Consider the following 21,140-nt stretch of genomic DNA (forward strand, 5'->3'; position numbering starts at 1 on the left):
TATCAGGGAGTTGCAGACATTTTAAAAAACTTATCAGAGTTCTTATTTTTGAGAAAAATATGTCTAAATTTTTGTCAACTAAAACTGAAGTAAATAACCACCAAATAGCTCTATCAATTACTGTAATAAATTTTGTATGTTCTGCTATTATTAGTTTTTAAAGGGTTGAAGTTGAAGTGGTATCTTGAAAACAACTAAATCATAATATAATAAAACTAAAAAAAAAAAAATTAGAGGAAGGCCACATAAGCTAGAGACCAATCGAACTTTCTAAGTCAAGATTCTGCACATAAAAAATTACTATAAACTTCTGAATTCCAATCCGTATGCCTGTACAACTGTATTCACTTACCTCTGTATCCTAACTATATTTTTGGATCCATCAATTGGCAAGATATCAATACTCATGCAAATGCAGTTGCTGAACGGTTGGATTGGGTTGCTTTCCGTGTCTAGAAACCCGTGTTCAAGTCTTGCACCTTATCCCTTCCCTTTAACAATTAATCAGTAATTTTTAACATTCTTGTCTTGAAATATATATATATATATATATATATATATATATATATATATACTCGTTGTAATCCTCATCAACATCATAATCACAATCATTAACTTCCGCGCCATAATCATAATCATTAACTTCCATATATTCATCATCCTGTCCCTGATCATCATTATTGGACGTGGCGCCAGATTTAGTTTCTTCCTCATCAGGTTGTTGCCCGGTGACACTTCTGTCATGATGAGAGTCGGGGTGGTTTCGTTTTGCATCTGGAGCCAGCTGCAAAGATGTTTGGAGAATGAAATAGAGAATTCAAATTACTCCATTCTTACTATAAACTATAAGAAGTATGAACAATTCTACGCATATCAACACTACACCCTTTTTTGGCTGTTTTATTCATTTGAATCAACACTGCATATCCATTGGGTTCCTAAATCAGATTTTCAGGTTTTTGACTTAACAAACCCTAATAGGATCTATGCGGATTCTGTCTGAAATCAATCCACTTACTGGTCAATTTAATGGTTATATCACTAGTGTCAAATTCCTTATTGCAATGCTGGAATTCAAACATGGCAGTTTCTGAAGCCAAGCATTTTCTAAAACCATGAATTTGACAAAAAATTATGAAAACAAAAACCAAACGAAGATTCAACATACATCATCATCAAAGAGAGTCTCCAATACATCATAGTTGATTTTCGAACTCAATCTCTGTGAAGCATAACAAACAGGAATTAGAACAACATTAAAAAATAAATATGGGATGGATTCAAATAAAGATGTGATGGCAGTATCGCGAAACAGGATTCATTAAATAAATCCAAATGATTGGGATAAGGAGGTTAAGTTAAATTCGTTATTCGTTAGTATGTATTCTTGATGCTATATCCCTTATGCTATGTTTGGTAGGGTGGGTTTAAAGGGGAATGATAACTTCAGTTATGAGGGAAAGAGAAGGGAGGGATAATTTTAATTTGGTATTGTATTTGGTTGATTAATGAAGGAAAAGAAAGGGAAGGATAATAATCACGTTTGAGAAAAAAAAAAAAAAAAAAAATTATTTTAATAAATTGACCATTATACCCTTATATATATACACACACACTGTCTCTAGGTCCACAAGAAAAGAAAAAAAAAAATTTCAACCTCTACCGCCTCTAGGGCAAATCATTTCAGCCTCTATTCTCGTTCTCAATGCCAAACTTCTCTCTCTCTCTCTTTGCAACTGCAAATTACTACATGAATCAGAAGTTCAAAACCCATATATTTCAATTTATATATTTGTCTGCAAGAATCAAAACTTCAAAACCCATATTGGCATCATTTCAGATTGTTCAAAAAATCAACACCCAATTTCAGATTGTTCAAAAAATCAAAACCCATATCAGATTGTTCAAAAAATCAAAACCCATATCAGTTTCCATCGCCCGCTGTTCCAATTCGGGTTCGCCGTTCGCAAGCTTCAGCCGCTGGCCCTCTGTCTCTCAACTCTCAAGCTTGCCCCCCTCTCTCTCTGCAACTGCTAAATCAACTAATCAAGGTCTGTAATTTTTGTTTTGCAAACTAAATACACATGTAATCAAGGGCAAAATTGGCATCTGAAATCACACACCAAGCCTCTCCTTCCCTTTCCCTTCATTTCCTCCCATTTTTGGGAGGTTAAGAAATTTACTGTTGAAAGCTTGTGTTAACCCTCCAAACTCTTCCCTTTCCTTCCAACAATTTTTGCCAAACACAAAAATTGTGTTAATCCCCCTCCATCACATTCCCTTCCCTTTCCTCCCTTTGCCATTGCACCAAACTAACTTAATGCTAAACTTGCAACACTATGTTATACCTGATTTTTCAGTTACTTACCTTCTTAGTTAACATGTTTCGGGTCGCTTCTGCAGCAGTTTGAGCAGGACCAGCATTCTTAGCTTCCAAAGCTTGTCTTTCTCTTCGTTTCTAGTTTCATTATAAATTGTAGAAAGAGGTATGAGATTAAATTAAGAAATAATTCATTAAAATCTCTTCATGTGTAGTGCTGAACCAAACTGGATTTTAAGTTCATAAATTCGAGTTCAAAACATATTCTATATAAATAATAAATTCAAAAAATATGTGAATGCATATCAAACATAATGTTTAAGGAACATTACCCAAAAAATAAAAAATAAATTGTCATTGATACATAATTTTTTAAAGGAAAAATATATATATATATATATATATATATATATATCGCATTTATTTTCAGTTCCAATTTTGATACACACTATAAGAAATTGAATAATAGAATGTAACCATATAAGATTCTTCATCAACACTTGGCTCATTTGCAGCTTGTTCAGGGTCATTTATTAAGCAAATGAGTTAAGCTGGATTTGGTTCTCAGTTCTCAGGCTCATTTGTTTCATGAGCCAAGCACATGATGACAACAACTCCTTTTATATGATCTGAACAGAACATAATGCATTGGAGCAAATGAGTATGAAAAGGCAAATAGGTGAAGTTAAGCCAATTAGCCCTACAACTTTTGGCAGTGTGTCAATGTTCAAATGAAGTATCTAGCCAAAATTTCCAATACTAGAGAGAAGCAGTAAACTCATTTCGTTCTTTATTCCACTAGAGTTTAAGAGTTTTTTGGACAATGTACCAAAACCTTCAACTCTAGAACTTCTTTCCTCTTCGGCCCGCTTTTTACATTTTCTTTTCTGTGTTCCATTTCCTGCTCATCATTATAGGTGAAGTCCACCACAGACTTAAGATTTGGTCCATATGTTGTTTTATTATATTCTTTTCAGGATAACCAAGAGGTGCGAATCCAGACTTTCTTTCTCTGTAGATATATATATATATTTTTTGGCTGGACGGAGGACCATTTCTTTTCATTTTACTCTTTCATTTAAGCAAAACCTTTTTTACTGATTGTAGGTGGAAACCAGTGGACCATCAACTTGAGAACAATCATGGAAAGCAAACCAAGCTTAGCAGAGCCAGATATTGGTTGAAAATTGTTGACCTAAGTTTGAACAAGGTCAGTCAATCTTGACTTGAGATTAAACCAAGATCATATTCACCACCATTGTTGCAAAAAAAAAAAAAAAAAAAAAAAAAAAAAAATTCACCCCCATTGAACTGAGCCAAGTTCAGACAGTCACTACTGGATTTGCCTCGATTTGTTTCTAGCCCTATGTCTAATATAATCAGAAAGGACATCCGTTTGTCTCTTTCTCTCCAGCGCAGCTTTAAAAACATATATAATTCAAAGTTTTGGAAGTACTTCCAAAGGGAGGATCAATGTCTCTTGGACTAGAGAATAAGGTGATGTAAGAAAAGAACATAACGAAAAGGAATATTCGCCAAAAAGGAAATCTCTAAGGAATAACCCAATAAAAGCTTCTCGAAACTTAAAGAAAATGATGAAGAAAAACCTATAATCAAGCGAGCTTCACCTTTGGTTCACGAAAAGAGGTTCATAACTTCAAGGTAGTATTACATACCATAAAATCCTTAGTTATGTCAGTTTATATTCTTTACTTTGTATTCATCAAGCTTCATCTATCAAGATTATTATTGAAAATATGAATAAAGTCTAGAACAGGGGCAGCTAACAATTTTTTATTTCTCTCTCTTGATAATGGATCTTTATTTACTAGCAAAAGGTTGGACCTACTTAATCCAGGGGCATACCTGAATCCACTTTATCTCCGAGTAACTCCTCTCTTTCATTTCTATATCATTTATTTCAGAACTTTGAAAGCATCATATAAGTCCCCCATTTATATTGAGCACCACATAAAGAAAAACGATGAATAATGACAAATGAGCATGTACCTCCTCTTTTAATTTTCCAACAGCAGCAGCGGCAGCAGAAGTAAGTTCGCATGCTGCACGAAAATCACCTGAAGCCGCACTAAAATCCTTAATAGCAGCAGCAGCTGCCGCTTCCTTGGCTGCTTGTTCCTGCAAAACCATAAGTTAAGCATACATTATATCTACCCAAGATAAAGTATATTGCCAAAAAATTGTGCATTTCATGGAAAGATCTACGCAGATGAGTCAAGAAATATATCACCTGAAGATATTCTTTGTTCATTTCTTCCCAGATGATCTTTTTGTACCGACTCTCCTCCTCACTGTTAAGGTAGCCATTGACCTATGCCGCAAAAATTCAATAATGCAAACATGAAAATTCAGATGAATTCATCAATGAAATATTGGTAAATCACAGTTGGCCGGACAAACTCTTAAACACAAAACAAGTTCAGAGAGCCATGAGAACAAACACAATTGGGGAAAGTAGTGCTGCCCCCTTAGCCCGCATGGTTCCAGAAATAGCTTTTAATTTATCATCTTCCATAGAATTATAAATTCATAATTAACACTACCTCACCACATTTTACCTTCCTATAAAGTACCTCGGCATGGCCACTTGAAACAAGTATTAGTTGCCTAGCTAAAAATATTATTTTCTAATATTTTTTCAATAATTTAGGAGAAGAATTATAAATAAGACACCTTTAAAGGGAAAACTCCCAGAGATATTCTTTTAAAACTCCTTCTACCTTCCTCTGTCTATTATATTTGGATTGAAAAGAATGATAGATTTTTCATCTACGCCGTATATCAACAGATAATGGTTTTGAGGGTCATCCACATAGTTGCAAAGATGTCAATTATCTAACAAATCTCCAATGCTGTGAGATTTAGGATTTCACCTTTGAATGGGTTTCCTGTTACTGCTGCTAATAAGCACATTCAATTGGTTTGGAATCTACCAGCCAGTATATTTGATAAATGGCTCAGTGGTTCACGCCTTCTTGATGACTTTCTCTCTGCTTGGTTCTCTCAAATTTGTTTGAGCTTTTACCGGAATGTGATTTCTGATTCTGTGTTTGGTTTCTATATTGTCATACTGGGCTGAGAATTGATTTTCAACTGTTATTGCTATGGCAGTTGTTTAGCTTTCTTTTCTTAATGCTGGTTTGAGCTCTAGTTTGGTGGTTGCACTCTAATGGGCTGTGGTTGTAAGTTTGTTTAGTTACTTTTGTTGTACTCTGTTGGCCTAGCTAGGACTTGTTGATTCTTCAATAATATGCTTATAAAATTAGAACAATAGTAGCGCCATTTGATGCACTGGTAATTTCATTAATGATGACAGTTAACATCCAGATGTTCTAGACAAAACAAAAAGGAAACTCTCTCATTCAAGTGCTCCAGGATAAGAGCCGGAAGTCATGTAAATACAAGTTATGAATATAGTGTCACTGTAAACACTCAACCCATGACTCAACCAATTGCCACTCATTCATACAAAAATTTTATAGAATTAAAATTGAGCCTTTGATATTTCCATAAAAGAGGAAAAAAATTTGGAAACAAGCTGGGACAAGGGCTTTATGAGCTAAGTTGTCTTTCATATTTATTCAGAATTGGACAAGAGAGCATAAGTTCCAGGTGTTCACAATTGCTTGGACTATTGGTGGAGAACTTTGTGGGGCTGATAAGGAGAAGAAAGGACAACAGGTAGCAACTTTGATTAGACAAGTAATTTTTGTGGGGTTGATGTGAGGAGAAAGGACAATAGGTAGCAACTTGGATCAGACAAGAGAGGAGAAAAATTACAACCCAACAGAAGTATGTGGATGTAGATTAAATGTAATGGCATAAAAGGATCCATGTCTAATGCCAAATAGTTAGAATGACCAAAAATAATGCACCTGCTACAACTCTAAAGAGGAAAACAAAACGTAGGTAGGATATGCACATAGTGCAACGTTATATGAAAATTAGAGATAATAATATATGCTAATGCAAACGAGCCACACACCTCAGCATCATCAATATCAGAAAGGCTTTCTGTTTCATCAGCAGCACTACTCATCTCCTTAAAATTATGGTATGTATCAATAGCACCATCAGCTCTGAACTCACCACCAGTGACAGGCACTGAAACAAAACATGCTCAGAATTACTCAGAATAAAAGTATAAGCCTCAAACCTTTATTAGGCATCTCTTTGTAAAATTAAAATAAACTTACAACCCACATTTTGGCTGGCTGTAGCAAACAGGTCAGCTTCCTAAACAAACAAATATTTTACATCAAAGACACAAAAAGCACAATAAGAGAGAGATACTAATAAACACAACTATTCAAATATTATGATAATAAGCAGAAAGAAAAGGGAAGTGCAAAATATCCCCCAACTATATATATATATATACAAAATGTGCAAAAAATACCCTTGGTGTTCAAAAAAACCCCTATATTTTTCAATTCGAACAAATAAGGACAATTCTTCAATTTGAAGACTGAAATACCTAAAATGCCCTTATGACCATAAAAAAAAATCGATTTAAAAAATTTGGGTTTGGGGTATTTTGGGATTTTTTTACAAATTTTTTGGGGATTTATGGGGATTTTATAAAAAATTGAAGACTTAAATACCTAAAATGCCCTTAAGGGAATTTTGGGGTTTTTATAAACAAATTTGGGCAAAATTGACGATCAAGGGGCAATTTGCTACAATTTTCAAAATAGGGATTTATATGCACATACTAAAAATCAGGGGTGTTTTTTCCACATTTGTTTATATAGCTGGCGGTCTTTTGGCACTTTACCCAATAATAATAGAAAAGAAAAAAGAAATTAATGAATCATTGATGTGATGATAACAAAATATATGTGTTTATATATATATATTGCAATACATACATACATTCTCACAGCTGTTTTTTTCTTGGGAGGTTTTAAGACGAAATCTGATTCCTTAACCGCCACAGCAGAGACTTTGGCTAATCTCTCCCTTTCAGCATGCTGGAAAGCGGGAGGATCTGATCCGCCATTAAGTCCCCCAGAAAGTTCGATGAACTACAACGAATAAAGCGTTGAGTGGAAAAGTACAAAGATGAAATAAGAACAGAGGAGAAAAAGGAGAGAAGAGTTACATCTTGATAACAACTTTTGCAAAGACCGCAAGCAAAATAAGGATCTCTGCCTTTGTGTTCACATAGCACTTCCATTGTGCTAGACTTTTGGCAATCAACAGCTGACAGTTCGAATGCATGATCCTCATTTTCAAGCTCCTTAGCAGTCTTGTTGAACTCCTCAATCTTGTAGACATTTTTTTTTTACATATAAAACATATTATTTTAGCATTGGGAATGCAGAAACCCAATTAGATTGTGTAGTCCAATAGATATATGATTCTTCCCTATGCAAAAGAAAACACTCGTGTTGTGACTTAAATACAACATTTATATAGACGACAAAGTTCTCTATGTTGGCTGAAAAAGTTCTATACATGACAATGCCTGCCAGAGCATCATGTCCATTACAATGTATCACCCGTGCATGGTTCCTCTTCAACAGTGTCCATGCCACAGAGAGAGCATTTAGCTAGTTAAAATTTTCAAATCTAATTTTGCTGTGATACTAGTTTATTTTTTTAAATCTTTAGTTTGTCAACAACTTTATATGAACTCTCCTTTTTAGGGGTTTCTTATCCCATAAAATTGTAAACTAGACAATAGCTGTCTATACATCACCATCATATATATCATAAAGATTATTACTTTAACTAAACACATACATATATGTAGGAACCAACAGTAAGAGGATTACGACAAACGAAATTACACAATTATGCAAAGTGCACTTTGGGCACCTTAAGCCAGAGCTAAAGAATAGGCAAAATTACTCGTTTACAATGCACAAGAGACTCCTGAGAAAAGGCAACAATTGTGCCTAACTTTTGTAGGTCAATGCATGCAGCAAATGTAGGAAATGATGTGCACTTGCTGTTAAGCTCCCAGACCCTGTATTCTCAAATTCAGTCAATCGTTTTGCCAAAGTTGCTTCACATATATGGACAACCTCCACCTAAAGAACATAGCACACATTAAACAAACTATTAAAAAATGATCAATGCAAATTATTCAAACTCAATGAAAACCTGGTCACATTTATTAAGAGGAAAACAGAAGAAACTTGATAAAATTAAGCACTGCTTAGAAAACAAAACATAAGTATTTTTATTAGAACTTTTCAATAATAACAAGAGTTGGATTGTAAGTTTTCTATCATGCCAGTCAGACTAAAACAGAATATTGAATACCTCCCTGAATGTGTCCAAAGCTTGGATATGGGTACATAAACAGTTCTTACACATTTCAATACGTAATATACTATAGTAGTCATATGTAAGATGCCATAATTATTAAAACCTACTCAATTATAATTTAAATTAGGATAAATTACACTGATTTCGCCCTGAGATTTGGCTCAATACTCATGCACGCTGAGAATAGGAAACATACATTGTCCCTTATCGGAGTTTCTCTGCTTAACGTTTATTAATGATTGACAATGCACAACACAACCCATCCTAGTCTTCTTCTTACCTCTCTTCTCCTTCTTGCTCCACTTCGACCATGGGAATCACAGCAGCCACCTAGAGCTCTTCCAAGGCATTTTCCATTGGTTCATTCAACCAAAAGATACTAGATCTCACATAAAAAGTTATTTTTATTTTTTATTTTATTCTTTTTTCAATCTGGGATTTCAGATTTGGGCCTTGGAATTAAACTTTGGGGGCTTGCTTGAAGAGAATATTGATGCTTGACTTTCCCTCTTATGCCTGGCTCTAAACTGGAAACGGTTTGCGGTGATTTGTGTAGGAGATGATATTGGCGGTGGTGGTGGTGGCATGTGCAGGTGGCTGGGATGGTGAGCATGGGATGGCACGGTAGGAGGGGTGAACAAATGGTGGTGGTTGTGGAATAACTATGAAGAAGATGACAGTTTAAGTGTATGTGATTCGTACTTGGGTTTTTTAATCTACGGTAAACACAATTGAAAGACATATATTTATTTAGAAATACAAGAGTATCAGATCATATTATCTGTTGCTGATGAGAAGGAAAAAAAAACACCAAATTATTTGTTGTTGATGTTCTCAAATTCCTATTGAATTCAACACCCAAATTCATATTTCTTTTCTTGCTTCTACATTTTTCAAGAAACAGAGTTAGTGTTTGACTAGGTTAAGGAGGACAAACATGAATGTTAAATAGCTACATGCTCAACTAAAGACAGCTGGATGATTCAAAGGTTGACAATCTCTCTAGACACTCCATGTGTATCTCAAATGTGTTGGGTGACCTTATATTTATAGGTCAGGTGGGGTGTTTTAATTTGGAAACTCCCCAATAATTGTGCTAAATTTCAAAATATACGAGATAACGGTCTCTTTATATTTGGAAACAAATTTGAATTTACCAAACTATCCATGAAAAGCTTGAACCTTGAGATTTTGCCACGTGTCCATTGATGGACCCACACTTGTATACTTTGACTTGATCAAGAAATTTTGACTCTTTAACCAAATGGATGGTAATGAGACAATCTCAAAATGACCAACAAACCACACAACTCTACTAGAGTTATACGTACAAAGTAAATGTTCATAGGCATGGGCATGTTTAAGCAAAAAGGACATAGATGAGTTCGAGAGCATTTTATGTCAAAAGCATTGCCTTTAGTAATTACACCAATTAGGCAAGCACTCCATAAAAATAAATAAATCTATAAAGAGACTTCCAATTTCCGGCCCCTTCAACAACTGAAAAGAAGAACTTGGCTTTTCACTCACCTTAAAGGGAACAAGTCAGAAGAAAACAAATGATAAGCCAATATGTCTGACATAAAAACACATAGATGATGTTGGACCAAAAATCCATATCAGGACATATGAGACGCGCAGAACCATTTAAGTTACAAACAAAGCGACATAATTGCAAAATATAATACAAGGGAAGAGACACCTACTATATCTGACTTCGAATAACTCAATCCATGTGAAAGAGCCGAGATATATAACGCTGCACCACATAGCCCACTAGGTTTTCTGCCTGTCTGTTAAAAAATTATAATGATTAAAATTGCAATTATTAAAACACCAAGGAAGTAATCAATTCACATTGAAAGAGGACACGTCAATTACATAAATAAAGGAAGATAACAAACCTGCAGCCAGTCTTGCTTCATACCGGCTACAATGCGAATTGCAGTATTAGAAACCTTCCGATTATCGAATCCCATTAGACCTACATGCAAACATATATTATAGATGCAGGATACGAGAATAGTCTGCACTAGCGGTAACATTCAATATTGTATTAACTCAAAAGGCCATATATACATCAATCTGTAGTCCATAGTGCTACTCTCTACCTTTTAGTATATTACTTCTAACAATGTCACATCCACGCTACTGGCAACAAGCACGGAGTCGTGTAATACCTAATTGTTCACCTCGTTGGAAAACACATGCATGACAAGCACAATTAGATCCAATGGGAGCATAGTGATAGGGACAAAGTTACACAGTCACAAATGAAAACACCACTCCATTTCACAAGAAATATTGACTCCAACATCTAGAAGAGAATGGTATTTGATTTGCTAAGGTAGCATCAATTTCCTCTCATCAGCTCACTTAACATCTATTGTAGCTCTGTGAAACTTGTTCAAGACTGGCTTTTTACCATCTGTACAAAAAGGCTTGAGAAAGCTCACATGGGAGAAAAACTTTCTTGCGCCCCGGGTGCATCCGGACCATCCGTGTAATACACGCACCCACGAGTGTATTACAAGATCGGTAATGAATGGTTAGATGCGCCTGTTGCATGTGCAACGGGTGCAAGGAAGTTTGTCTCCTCACATGGAACATGATGAACTTCATACAAGATGGGGGATACACCTTTGCGGCTGCCCCGCACAACTTTCATCATATCAGAGGCTAATCCTCATATTTTGAAAACGAGACATTTATCTCACCTAAATATTTTATAATTAGGCTCCAGTTTTACCAGAAGTTGAATGCCGCACTAAAATCAAATGGCAATGCACCCTTGATCCCCCCAACTTCTCTACTGAGTTGGATGGTTTGCCAAGAAAAGTACTAGCATTCTCTTCATTTCTCTGATTCTTTGGTAAAGTAATAGGTGGTCTAAGGTCCTAATACGTGGTATCATAGTTTTCATTAGCTAAAAGCATGTCTGTCAGGCCCGGAACCCCGATTGCCCAAAATCATATAAAATTGAATTCGGAACATCCTTGGAAAGTTGGAAATACCCAATCAGACAAATATTCCTCCAAGAACAAATTAATTCAAAAACAACAAAATATAAAATAATCAATTCTTAAATTTCACTCAATCAAAATTAAATAATTTCCATTGTTTTTACTCAGTTTTATCCTCCCTCCCTCCCTCTCCACATTTTAGGCTATCCGTCTTATGCACAATTGTTTATCTTAGCCTATTCAGTTACTTATATTACGCATGCGCGCGCGCGCACACACATGCAGTGGTACATTCTAAAGACACTATTGTTTGTTCAGAGTATTATAAGTCAACTCAATCAATAGCTTCCTTTCTCTACTAGAACTAATTTGGTAGTACTTCTTTCTCTTGGTGTCCAACTAGTACATGAATTCTCTCTTTTTTTCTAGTAAACAGTCTTTGTAGATATAGATAAATGATGCTGGAAAAAATTTTGAACACACTTCACAAGCACGTAAACCTATTCTATTTTAAATTCCAAGCTCACTGTGCACGGAACTATATATATAATATTCTTATTTCATTTTACTGTGTATTATTACAATAATCAAACCAATGCAATATTTAATTCTAATAACTAACAAATGGGCAGTTTCAAAGGTATTAAACTATGACATCAGCACTGACAACTCCTTTCCCTCCCTTTTGCATTACCCTCAATGAGTACCAAATCATTTTTCCTCTGGAGCAGTTATAAGCCGTTGTTACACATTATGAAACCACCTTCATTGATTTTCTATTATTCTATTTCTATCTCTAATTCTTTCTACTTCAAGTTTTCAACCATCTAACAGTTGCGTTCATTTCTAATTTTATCTTTCTTATTTTGTCACACATCCTTCTCAACATCCGAATTTATGCTACAGTTATTTTATTAATATATTGTTTCTTTGCCACCTAACATTCTCTCCAGATGTAAGGCTAGTCTAATAATTTTTTTGAAGAATTTATCTTTCAATTTTAGAGGTAGACACCAATCCCACAATATGCGCGCAGAAGCACTCCTCTATCCAAACCATCCTTCTTTAATTGTAAGATTAAAAATGTATCTGATTTCTCCCTCATTGTGCTATGCTACATAGATAGCATGTATAGAGATCACTGGAAGTGAAAGTTCACTGTTGGATTCTTATCTTGTGTTTCAATTTGTTGGATTTTCCAAATTCACAAATCGATAAGACTCCAAATTTCCCATTCTTTCATATTCATGGATTCCTTGAGATTTTATATCTCGTGAATCTCGGAAAATCTATAATTTCATGTTATCTCATCATTGCTATCATTATATAAGTTGATGCTTCTATCGAATTCATCCATAATATCCACAGGACAAGATGCAGCTATTGTGGGCTCTGTGTACTAGAAGCAGATAGAAGTCGCCAAACCAAGACTTGCACCTGTGCTTTCATTATTCTTCAATTCTCCTTTTTTATTTATTTTCTATTACCAACAACTTAGAATCCATTTGACAAGTAAATACTACACCCTCTTCACAAGCCAAGTATTCCCTAGAAACCAATAATGGAGCCTTTAACCACTAGTATGACTCAAGTATGGTGGTGATTTAGGTGAGATAGACAACAGTGAGAGGTAAAAGGAAGTTTTAACCTAATGTGAGATTTGGACAATAAATTGTACAATATAACATATAGGATGGACTTTTGAGACATCCTGCAAAAATTTTGCAAGCCAAAATTATTGTCTAACACAAGTTCAAGAGAAAAAATACCTATTACCCAGCACTGCTAACCCATGGTGGGATAGTACAACCCAGCAAGATTTTGTTATTGAAGAAATATATTATACCGGAAAGTTAAATATGATTCTGCCTCAAGGTCCAAAGTGATCGAAGAAAGTCACAGATAAACCATATCAAATTTTTTACTCAAAAAAGAACATGTATGTGAAAGAGAAATGAAACCTGTCAGTCAACTTTTCTCATCAGCTGTAAACAAGAGGACTATGAATAAAACCAAAAGTTAGATGGGTTCATACGACTTGTAAACATAGACATAAAAAGGCTTGGATCAACTGGTTTTTGAACTATAGGATGGTCTTGAACACTTAAAAGTTTGCAAAGCTGTAGAAATACAGCTCCCAGCACATAACTAGAACATCAAAAGTAACAGCAATGGTTAATTATACAGGCAAAAGGCGACAGCTAAGTAAAGAGACTCTATATATATGACAGCATAAACATTAAGAAGGGTCTGCTGCTTTCTTACACATTAATACGCAAACAAATGGAAAAATCAATTAGTAGATATTGGCATTTATTTGTTGACCTGCAAAACAGCCAGAAAACATACAATTATCAATCATCTCATCAGTTATGAAATAACCAAGAATTAAAGTAACAAGATCAAATGATTAAAGCACATGAATCCAAATACAGAACAAGTTGATACATCAAAAGACTTGAGAACGGTATCTAACTCATGCTATCAAATATCAAAAAAAGGGGGGCTTGGACAGACAAACTACAACAATCTTATATAGATAAACATCTACTAGAAATGTTTAGTCCGTGAGTGTTAATAAGCAGTTTCTGACACCTAAGCATGGGGGTTAAGAGAGGAAGAAAGCTCGCCACAAAACTACAACCTCCTTTGTGAAACTATTCAATTAAGAATCAAGATCAAAAATGGGGGGGCTTGGACAGACAAACTACAACAATCTTATATAGATAAACATTTACTAAAAAGGTTTAGTCTGTGAGTGTTAATAAGCAGTTTCTGACACCTAAGCATGGGCGTTAAGCGAGGAAGAAAGCTCACTACAAGCCTACAACCTCCTTTGTGAAACTATTCAATTATGAATCAAGAACACTGCCCGAATCATAGAGTGTTGTTGGAAATACTCAATGAGTGTTATTTGTAAGGTAAATTATGTGGATATTTTTTTTTTACAAGTAACAAAAATGTAGATGGAAGAATGTATGAAATCACTGATTGGTCTAGAAAGTTCCCAGTGATCAATGTGTCAAATTTTGCTATTTTGGAATCTCAATCCTAGTAATTTCTGTTAGGTGTTAAGGGGCAAATTTTGTAACAATAGCTAGAGTCTGTAATAATTAGTTTTGTTTATTTTATTTTTATAAAGTTGGTTTAGGTAGTTAAAGTTAGAATTCACCTTGGAATATGGATCCGTGGACCATGAAAAGAAAGCATTTGATGATAAAAAGCGTAAAAAAGGTAAATTCACCTCTTGAGTTACTAACTCACCAATTTGGGTTTCTTCATTTATACTTGCACATCGTATATTATGTTCATGATGATACATCACCAAAATTCATATAAATTTTTTTTTTAACAAAAAATTGGATTTCTTGTAAAACAGGAAGTTGGATTGATCGAGCTATCAATCCACCCTAACTATCGCAAGTTTGATTGATTGATCAAAATTGGGTCCAACCAATTGAAATTTGCAGATTTGGTTTCTTTTCTGTGTTCAAATCTAAAACCAAAATTCTTTTGGATTGAAACACTAATATATATATACCAGTTGAAGAGCACGTGTGATGCACATGAAAACCTCTAAAATAATTATCATAAGAAAAAAATAATTCAATTCAAAAGAAAGTGAAAGAGGAATACATTTTCAAATATGTTTGCAATATTTATTGCCGGTAAATGGGTTGAAAAATATGGACTTGTGGTTATATAAATAACCCACTCAATTTTTGCAGTGAAACACGGAAAAAATTAAGGCAAAAGATTAAATGCATTATAATAAAATAAGTAAAGAAAATATATAAATGAGTTAGAATAGAATAGACTTTGAAAAAAACTAAATTATTAAGGAAAGAGTTCGAAAGAGAATAAAATTAGAAAAAAAGGTAAATTATTATCGAGGGAAGAGTTAGAAAGAGAATAGAATTAGAAAAAAAGTAAATTATTATTTATGGAAGAGTTAGAAAGAGAATAGAATTGGGAAAAAGGTAATAGAATTAAGGAACCGGTAAATTTGTATTATTAAAAATTCATTATAAATAAAAAATTAAATAAATGCTATGAAACTTTTTGTACTTTTAATAATAATAGTATAAATATATATAAACTAGAGATCTCAAACTCATATACGGAGAATAAAAACACGTTTAGAGAGCTATATAGAGAGCACATTTCTTTCTTTTCAATATTTGTCATCTTGCAATAAATGGTGAAGTATTATTAAGAGGCTAATTATCAATCTGTGGAGCTTTCACAATCAACACAAAATCGCAAGAAAGCTCATATATATTGCTCACTAAGGAGAGGAGCAAATCACATGCAGAACGGAAATCTACAAGAGCTTGGGTGAAGTGTCTTGTTTATAAAACTGGATCTGAGGTAATTTAGGTCTCTCTATGGGGATCTAGAATCTAATACTCCTAGGTTTGAAAAACTTTCTTCGTATGGTGGATTTGATCTGCTCGGCCTAGAGCCCTATGGTTTTTCTATTTGGGGGTTTTTCCACTTCAGCCATGTGTTTATGTGTGGTAGCTAGATTTTAAATTATTTCTATATTAGTGCAATTTCTATTGTTGCACTTAAATATAATTGCTAGAAATCGAAAATCAATTACTTTTAGATTTAAAGAATAAAGACCTATTCAAACCCCCTAGGTCTAATTGTAACACAGCAAAATTTGACAAATCAGAACCTTGGGCAATAGTCCTACTCTCAAATATATTCATCATAGATTCTTCAATGGTAAGAAAAGCGCAGCAGCCTATAAATATATATGTTATCTTTCCAGTCAGCAAACTTCTAGTGACTGAATTGTAATGCAAAAATTTAAGAAATCCATAAATATTTATTTTATATTTTTTCTACAAGCTCCCAAAAAATGACCTAACCTAAGGGGATGGGTCCTATGTTGTCACACCACTGGACAAACTTCCAAAGATTGTGCGACTTGTAAAGCAGCCAAAATTTAGGGGATGGGAAGGGTTTAGTTAAAAATAATAGTAACAATAATAATAATAATAATAATCAAAATAAAATAAAATAAAAAATCAATTGTCGCATGCTTTTGGCCTTAACTAAACAAATCTTGTTCTAATTTGAGTTTTAACTCTATATATTTTTGTGGCTTAGTTTTATTATGGTAGGCTTTCAATAGTTCTTGCATTTGCTAGACATTGGCAATACTAAATATCCATGAGAATTATGTTGGGCCAAGTTACGTTGTAGGATTAGTATACTGGTCCTTGTTAGATGTAGATATTCTAACAGGTTTCACGAGATTGCAAAACTAGTTAGAAAAAAAGTTCTTAAACTTCTTCGAGATTGTATGGCTCCTACTGCAACCTAATCTTAAGGGATAGTTCTTCTATCTTATCTTTCCATTTAACAGACTAAGAGAGATTGTCGACTAGTGACACAATCTAACCATGGCATGGGGATGACATGTTTATGCACTTTCATTAATTTGCAACCAGGCAGCCTTGATAATGATTTTTTTCAACAGCAAACATCACTTTGATTAGCCCAATCATTTGCTCCATAAAAGGTTCAACAAAAGTGATTAAACTCACAAAAAGAAACCAAAGTTACTTTCCACAGATTATACTGTTCAAAGCCTCAACATAACTCCTACTTTACTCCAAAAAATCTACCTTGCCAAGGCTTAATGTTTTTAAGCCTTTCCCTACCTAATGCCCTTTCATTTAACACCAAAACCCCAATGTTCTTACTGTCCAAAATTTCTAGCAACTAATTCTCTGTAGTATCAGCAACAAATCACTTTCAAAAACAAGTAAACTCTAACCTTATCAATCTCCATATAACAAATACACCTAATTTTTTAACACGTTAATTTTAGTTTTTCTGATAGCATCAAAATATAAAGGATCCTAATTCTTCCCTCAATTGTATGACAAAATTACTTCTCTCTGATGGTTAAACATGCCAAATCAAACATGAAATTATAAGCATTATCTCAAGTTCATGAAGGCAGGAAAAAGACCTTTTGTTCAATTGAATGATAATGTAAAATTAATGGAAAACAAGATGAGTTCTATTGAAGCTTTAATAAAGACCACTTCAGAGATTATTGCAGCTGCCATCATCAGCCAGCAAGTGGATGTTGATGCCAAAGTAAAAGCAATTATAGCAGTAATTGACAAAACACAGAAGAACGAGATGTTCACAACATAAACGAAAGGAAGTCACAATGGCAGGATGATACTATAGTTGAAGCGTTTATTCTTAACAGGCTAGTTTACTGCAAGTATATATATATATATATATATTTTAAAAGTGAAAGCTATCTGGGCCTTATTTGGTTATGCTAATTTGCTGGGTCTATATTTGGGGTCTTTGATTGATCTAGAATGTAAGAGATATCAAAGTGTCAAAAAAACTCCATTTTGAAATCTTATTCCTTGTAGTACTACACTAAGGCCAGAAGCTATCAATTATGTGCATTTTTATATAATAGAGCTCAAATTTTGAGATTTTCAAGAATTTGTGACCAGTGATGCAACTTTACATTAGCTGTTATGCCAAAGAATTTGAGGCAACAAAATTAGAATATAAAATGAATGCAGTGAATGTTATTGTGTCAACATAAAAATTCACAACTTTGTAAGAGGAAAAGAAGGTCACTCACCGACATGCAATATAAAGGCAAGCTGCTGCAACTTGATCAGTTCTACGCCCCTTGGTAAAACTACGCTCGACAGCTATCTACAATGTGAAAAGTAAATCATATACTTGGCATTTCGAAAGAATCCAAGAGAAGGACAGAGTTAAGATGAAAAACCCGATAAAACGACTCAGCATGGCTTATTAAAGATCCGTCTCCTATCCGTAATTGTTCTGCCACACAACGGATTTTCTTACTGCCTGCAACATAAGAAAACAAGTGGCAGAAAAACTTTACGACACTACCAAGTACCAAGATTAAAAATACTAGTAATAATTTGTTGCCTAGTACAGCATACCCTTGATGTATACAAAATAATCTTATATTAAACTAATGTAAACATGGCGAACAAGAAAGATTGAAACAGCTAGTTACAGAATGTAACAACAGGATTTATCTTGCCCCGTGTAGTTGGGAAAAGGCTTTGATTTGAGAACTTTCCTTAAAATGTTGATAATCATTCAAAAGGAAGAGGAATATGGGCAAAAAGATCAGGTGTTTCTACCTTTCTTCATAATGTCATAGCCCTTGAAATTTGTCATCCTCAAATCACATGAAGAAGAAACACAGCCCTTAGCAAGACTTGAAGGTTCTTTTCTAAATTATTCGCATTTCTCTATAGTTTTAGGGGCAACAACTGTATCAAAAGAGTCCCAAAGTCTTTCAGCTGAACTCCATTACGTTTGAAACAAAGATATTTGGGCTGGAATTATTTGTGCCACTTTCCCAAAAAAAATTCAACAATTACTTTCTCCTTTTTTAATTTGTATTGTTTCCTTTTCAAAGGAACTTGGAGAGGATACATCAGAGACTATATTTGGTACCTGTTGGTTGCAGCTCTAGCCACTCTATAGCTTGCTAATTGTAAATCTTGTCTTTTGAATTTTCCTGGTTATTTCCGTGCTTGTGCATTGTAAAATCATCTTATTATACTAATTTTGGTATATCTCAACATTTCACAAAAAATGATTGTATATGTTCCAACTGGATATTAGCCTGATCAGTATCGCTATCCAATCTCAAAAGGTATGTGTTTGAGTTCAACTTCCTAATGGGAAGCGAGTTGATGTTTGAGTACTTATGCCAAAAAAGAAAAAAGGTTCCATAGAAGAATGGCATTTAATACAAAAGCAATTAATCCACACACGTGGTCGAATCCTTCCAACTACATTCCATAAAATTACTGTCGCTACATAAAAAGTCCACTTCTTCATATTTATACAGTATTTGTGTGCAAGAGAAAGCTAGACAAACTTGTTTGAGAATTTTTATATCAACAATGCAACAAAATATTTTCCATGCTTTTACGTTCCTTAATCCAGACAGCATAATCATACACCGATCAGAACTTCCGTTGCCACAACAAAACTATTTTATTGGTCAGTCTAAGTGTTTCCCGTTGAAGTGGAAAGAAGTTTTTAAATTTTTTTCAAAAGTTCAAGCAAACGCATGCACAATCACTATATTACCCCTAACAGAGCTTGTACACTCAACCTCTCATTTGAAGAGGAGATATCATACCATCTAAGCTAATGCCCATTGGTACAAGTGGGGGGAAATTCAGCTACCTCAGGTATAAAAAATATTCTTACATGTATACTTATCTCAACAAACCAAAACATTAAAAAAATAAAAAATAAAATAAAAAGAAAAAGAAGAATTTTATGTCAATTATTCATCATAGATATAATTTATAAATTTAAATGAACGAAATTTAGAAAATGAGAAAGAAAAGTAAGGAAGGAAAAGATACAGAGCACTATCACGTACCATTCTCTAAGGTTCTTCTAAAGGACTCAGAATACCAAATAGAACACTAAACACATTACTGTCCGCTCACCGACTCTGCATGTGTATTAAAATTGGTCATTACCATGAAAAAAATGAGACAAACAAAAAGTATTATTTGGTTCATGTGGTCCCACAAGGAGCCCAAATAATTCAATGACTGAGATTGCACAATTGCAGTTGTGCGGTGGGGCTGACATGATCCAATGACTAAGATTGCACAGTCGTGGATGCACACATGTACTTAGAACTCCTCTTCCATTTTGTTCTATGAACAACAATAGCAATTTCATTTTCTAATTTAAATAGTTGGTTTGAAACAAAGGTCATATATAAGCAAGTGAGGCACCTGATACCTCTAGTAGTTCAAAAAATGTCAACGGAATGATATAAATACAAAAACAAACCTCTCCTCCAGGGCCTTTGACAAATGTTGGCTCCTCGGTGAAGTCATCAGAGGAAACAACTTTTCCACATCGCATACAAGTTCTAAGAGGAAGGCACAAATGGCAAAAATTATAAACACTTCAGCAGTGGACAACACAGTTGTGGTTAAATAAAAATAGGTAGATGTAACTAAGAATAATTTAGTTTTTTATTATTAGGTAAAAATAACTAATAATTAAGTTGTTCCAACACAAAAATTGAAAAAGTAAATTAATAGAAAATAGAAGAATCAGATACTTACATGTAGAAACCATCACGCCCTGTAGGACAATCAGCCTGGCAGGAAGGGCACCAAACCATCTCTTTAAAGTTATTACCATCGACAATCAAACTGAGTGAAATTTAATATTAGTAGTCTTTAAAAGCAATAAAAAGAAAACAAAAGAAAAGGACAAAATTATTTCCACCATTTCATTTACATTGTGGCGTTGGCTACCAAACTTATTTTTATTTTTAATTTTAATTTTTTTTTGAAGTAGTGACAGTGAGACCAGAATTCTCTCAGGCGACATTGATTTTCGCTTGTGCATTCTAAACAGTTTTGTGTCATATCAATAATAAAAAGTAGGTAATAATGATTGTAGATGTACAACAAGAAAATCGGCAATAAGTAAAGAACTTGTGAGGATATGATCCAGTGATATTACGA

At 34.1% G+C, this 21,140-nt stretch overlaps 1 protein-coding gene across 1 annotated transcript; it reads right to left on the reverse strand.

Annotated features, from left to right (window-relative positions):
• Positions 1–270: 270 nt before the first annotated feature.
• Positions 271–20,791, reverse strand: LOC132281504 (transcription factor IIIB 60 kDa subunit-like). The gene is made up of 19 exons (XM_059783208.1): positions 20,733–20,791; positions 20,452–20,533; positions 18,454–18,456; positions 18,221–18,297; positions 13,849–13,908; positions 13,619–13,731; positions 10,525–10,604; positions 10,327–10,413; positions 8,299–8,379; positions 7,446–7,610; positions 7,213–7,368; positions 6,538–6,577; positions 6,327–6,445; positions 4,572–4,652; positions 4,331–4,459; positions 2,369–2,458; positions 1,169–1,222; positions 576–784; positions 271–283 (listed from the first exon to the last, which is right to left on the reverse strand). Exons 1-19 carry the CDS (start codon positions 20,789–20,791, stop codon positions 271–273), a joined length of 1,698 nt encoding a protein of 565 aa, XP_059639191.1.
• Positions 20,792–21,140: the final 349 nt, after the last annotated feature.

The sequence above is a fragment of the Cornus florida genome, unplaced genomic scaffold, assembly GCF_030987335.1.
Source record: "Cornus florida cultivar Cherokee Brave unplaced genomic scaffold, ASM3098733v1 CherokeeBrave_3.0.0_Hap2_Chr01, whole genome shotgun sequence".
Lineage (NCBI taxonomy): Eukaryota > Viridiplantae > Streptophyta > Magnoliopsida > Cornales > Cornaceae > Cornus > Cornus florida.

What these genes read in the sequence shown, in the direction of transcription:
- LOC132281504 (XM_059783208.1), bottom strand. Translation starts at nt 20,791, where the DNA reads ATGGTTTGGTGCCCTTCCTGCCAGGCTGATTGTCCTACAGGGCGTGAT. An exon ending in ATTTGTTTGCGTATTAATGT is followed by an intron (nt 13,732 to 13,848) that starts GTAAGAAAGCAG and finishes TTGATGTTCTAG; the next exon opens with TTATGTGCTGGGAGCTGTAT. An exon ending in CTGATATTGATGATGCTGAG is followed by an intron (nt 4,653 to 6,326) that starts GTGTGTGGCTCG and finishes TTTGCGGCATAG; the next exon opens with GTCAATGGCTACCTTAACAG.